This window comes from Etheostoma spectabile, chromosome 23, assembly GCF_008692095.1.
Source record: "Etheostoma spectabile isolate EspeVRDwgs_2016 chromosome 23, UIUC_Espe_1.0, whole genome shotgun sequence".
Lineage (NCBI taxonomy): Eukaryota > Metazoa > Chordata > Actinopteri > Perciformes > Percidae > Etheostoma > Etheostoma spectabile.
The window spans coordinates 17,855,886-17,858,719 of NC_045755.1; the positions used below are offsets into that span (position 1 = coordinate 17,855,886).

General features: G+C 39.4%; 1 protein-coding gene across 9 annotated transcripts in view; it reads left to right on the forward strand.

The window, feature by feature from the left end:
* Positions 1-2,834, forward strand: part of dgki (diacylglycerol kinase, iota) — an 86,282-nt gene that overhangs the window by 33,749 nt on the left and 49,699 nt on the right. For all 9 annotated transcript variants that reach the window (XM_032505614.1, XM_032505613.1, XM_032505619.1 and 6 more), the window contains exon 2: positions 59-167. In XM_032505614.1, the coding sequence (XP_032361505.1) occupies positions 59-167 (109 nt within the window). The remainder of the gene's footprint in view (positions 1-58; positions 168-2,834) is intronic.

Below are 2,834 nucleotides of genomic sequence, written 5' to 3' on the forward strand. Positions count from 1 at the left end.
GTGTGTGTGTGTGTGTGTGTGTGTGTGTGTGTGTGTGTGTGTGTGTGTTTTTCTTCAGGAAAGCGATCTCCCGCTCAGGCCTCCAGCACCTCGGTCCACCCCAACCCTCCCCGCCCCCCGCATCCAACGGGCCCAGCAAGGAGCTACGTACCTCCGTGGACTGGACGGTCAGACATGCACATACACCTATATAATTGAAAATGAATAATCATCAGATTTTCTGTTTGTTTCTTTGTTCTCTGATCCATATTTATCTGTATTTATTGCATATACGTATATGTATGTTTTTCTACATTTTACACATGCAGACTTAAATGCAAAATGTACATCATGCATACACATGAGTGCGTGTTCAAATAGTTTGTGTCTTCAGTGTGGCTGAGTCACTGAATGACATTTGGGTTTTAATGCTAATGGATTTGTAGGCAGACTGGTTTCAACAGCTGGATGTTCGTATGTGGCAATGAAAAGTAGCAGTTTTCTTTTTGGTTTTTGATCATTACTAGAAAACATCTTAATCACTGAGCGTGGGAAGGAAAAGTTTTATGTGTCAGGACCTTGTGGGCTGTGACTCTTTCTGGTTTTATTTAGCAGAAAAACAAGGTAAAGCTAAAAAGTAATTTTAAAATGCGTTATGCTTTGAAATGTAACAAAGGCCCGATGCTTAGGGAAATGCCAAGTTGATATGGAAAGAACTTTGAAAAATGTCATTAAACCACTCAGCAAATTAGACAGCAATGGTCAAAAATAGCAACAAGGCATCTGAATTTCCATTAAAATCCATGTGAATACAAATAGGACATTTGTAAAGCTCACAAAGACCAACATGTGTTTGTTCATTTCAGCTATTGCACTCCAATCCTGAAATCTCAAGCAGTTTATGATAGCAAAAATCAATCCTAGCGTTATTCACACCAGTGTTTAAGTTTGCAAAAGGCTCAGATTTTGCAGAAAAAGGCCAAATCAAGGGGAAGCTTAGAAATTGTCAGTAATAAAAAATAATTTACATTCTTTACCCTAAAGTGTTATATACATCCGGGCTGTTTATGGTAAAGTCCACCAGTTCAAATCTTACAAATCTAATTTAACCATAAGTACCTAAACTCAGCCATTTCAACTACAAACAACATACTGAAAATAGCTACCTAGAAAGGATTTCTTTAAAGCTTTAGTGCATAATTTTTGTTTAATATTAATGAACATCCGTTACATTCAAGCTAATTAAGACTCTCATCTCCACACAACTCTCTCTGTGTTTCTCAGTACAGCTACGTTCAGAAGATTGTGTTGTCTGACAACATTCATGCGCAGAAACTCGAGTGAAGAGAATTACCCCTTTTGAAGAGTCCATTTTTTTTAAATCCTCTGTGTCCTCCTTGGCTACTAGCAACTGCGTGGAGGAGGCGTGGGTGTGGTGCGCGATAATGGATGGCTTGTATCATGTGGATGCACCGACAGTGTTGTTGTCATTGCTTAGAATTCCTCACGGGGACGACAGAAACTACGCACTTTAGCTTTAAATGGGCTAAATATTTGTATATTGTATCACAGTTTTTCACAACGTCCAATACACAGTCAGTCCTTTTGGTCTGCAGTTTCCACAAATACAATCTAAGTTCCTGTTTGAACTGATTTTAATGTTAGTCTGTGCAGAAATAACTTCTGCCAACTATGTTTGCTGTGGGCTCAACAGAGGAAAGGCAAAGCTTCTATTTTTATCTGATTCAACAAGAAGAGAATGACTGTGACAGAGGGAGGTTTTTACTCAGAAACATCAATGTAGGAGCATCTTTAATTTAGAGCACACCAGGCTCAGAAATAAAACCAAACAATGCGCATCGGGCCCAAAATATCCCGTCTGAAAATGCATCTAGTATAAACAAGTTTAAGAAACGTCGGCAAGAACGTACTGTATTATTTAATTGGAAGATGTAAGACGACAAACCCACATCTGAGATTCCCCTCTGGCTCTGTCTGCAGGGACGCTTCCACCACGTCATCGCTGCCCTTTAACTCTCCGCATGACACACACACTCATAAATAATCATTGTACTCAATGATTCATTAATATACATTATATACACTGTTTATTTACTACAGCTTTTAGGTGCTAATGACTCAGATAGTGTGTGTCCATACTCACTGTGGGGCTGCTCCAAGAATTTAGCAAAATGAAAGAAAAGAGACATAACCAAGAACTGATGTTTTGTACTTGTGCGTTCCTGCTGTATGTGGGATCACAAGATATGGAAGAAGGAAATTGAAATGTAAACAAATGGCCATTGAAAGTGATTTTCTGTACTGCAACTACTGTATGCCTGTGGTTTACAGTGAGAACCAGAGAGAGAGATTAGAAGAAGATCAGACAGCGTTGACTCTTCTTGTCACAGTCTAGCTCTGTTTGGCCAGTTGGTCAGTAATCATCACAATCACAACAATCGCTATATGACAATTACATCTGCAACTAGAAGGGCACTCTGAGAGCGCAGGTCTCCGCTAAGGCATGCCCTCTGTCATAATAATAATGCAGTGTGCATTTTCCCACTTGGGAATTTATTTTTCAGATTATTCCAACACCACGTGAAAGCAACACAAGCACCCTATCTCGCAATGTTAACAAAAGGGAAAAATAATGTGTGTATCTGCCCCCGTGATTTGGATCTGCTCCCAAATGTAATGGGGTTTTCCTTGGCCCGTGCTACACTCTTAAACCATCTTTCATGAAAATCGGGACAAACGGACAAAGCAACAGAGAAACTGAACTAAAAACTTAGCATCCTTACTGGAGAGAAAGGAAAAAAAAAATCAGGAAATAGGGATATATATATACAGCC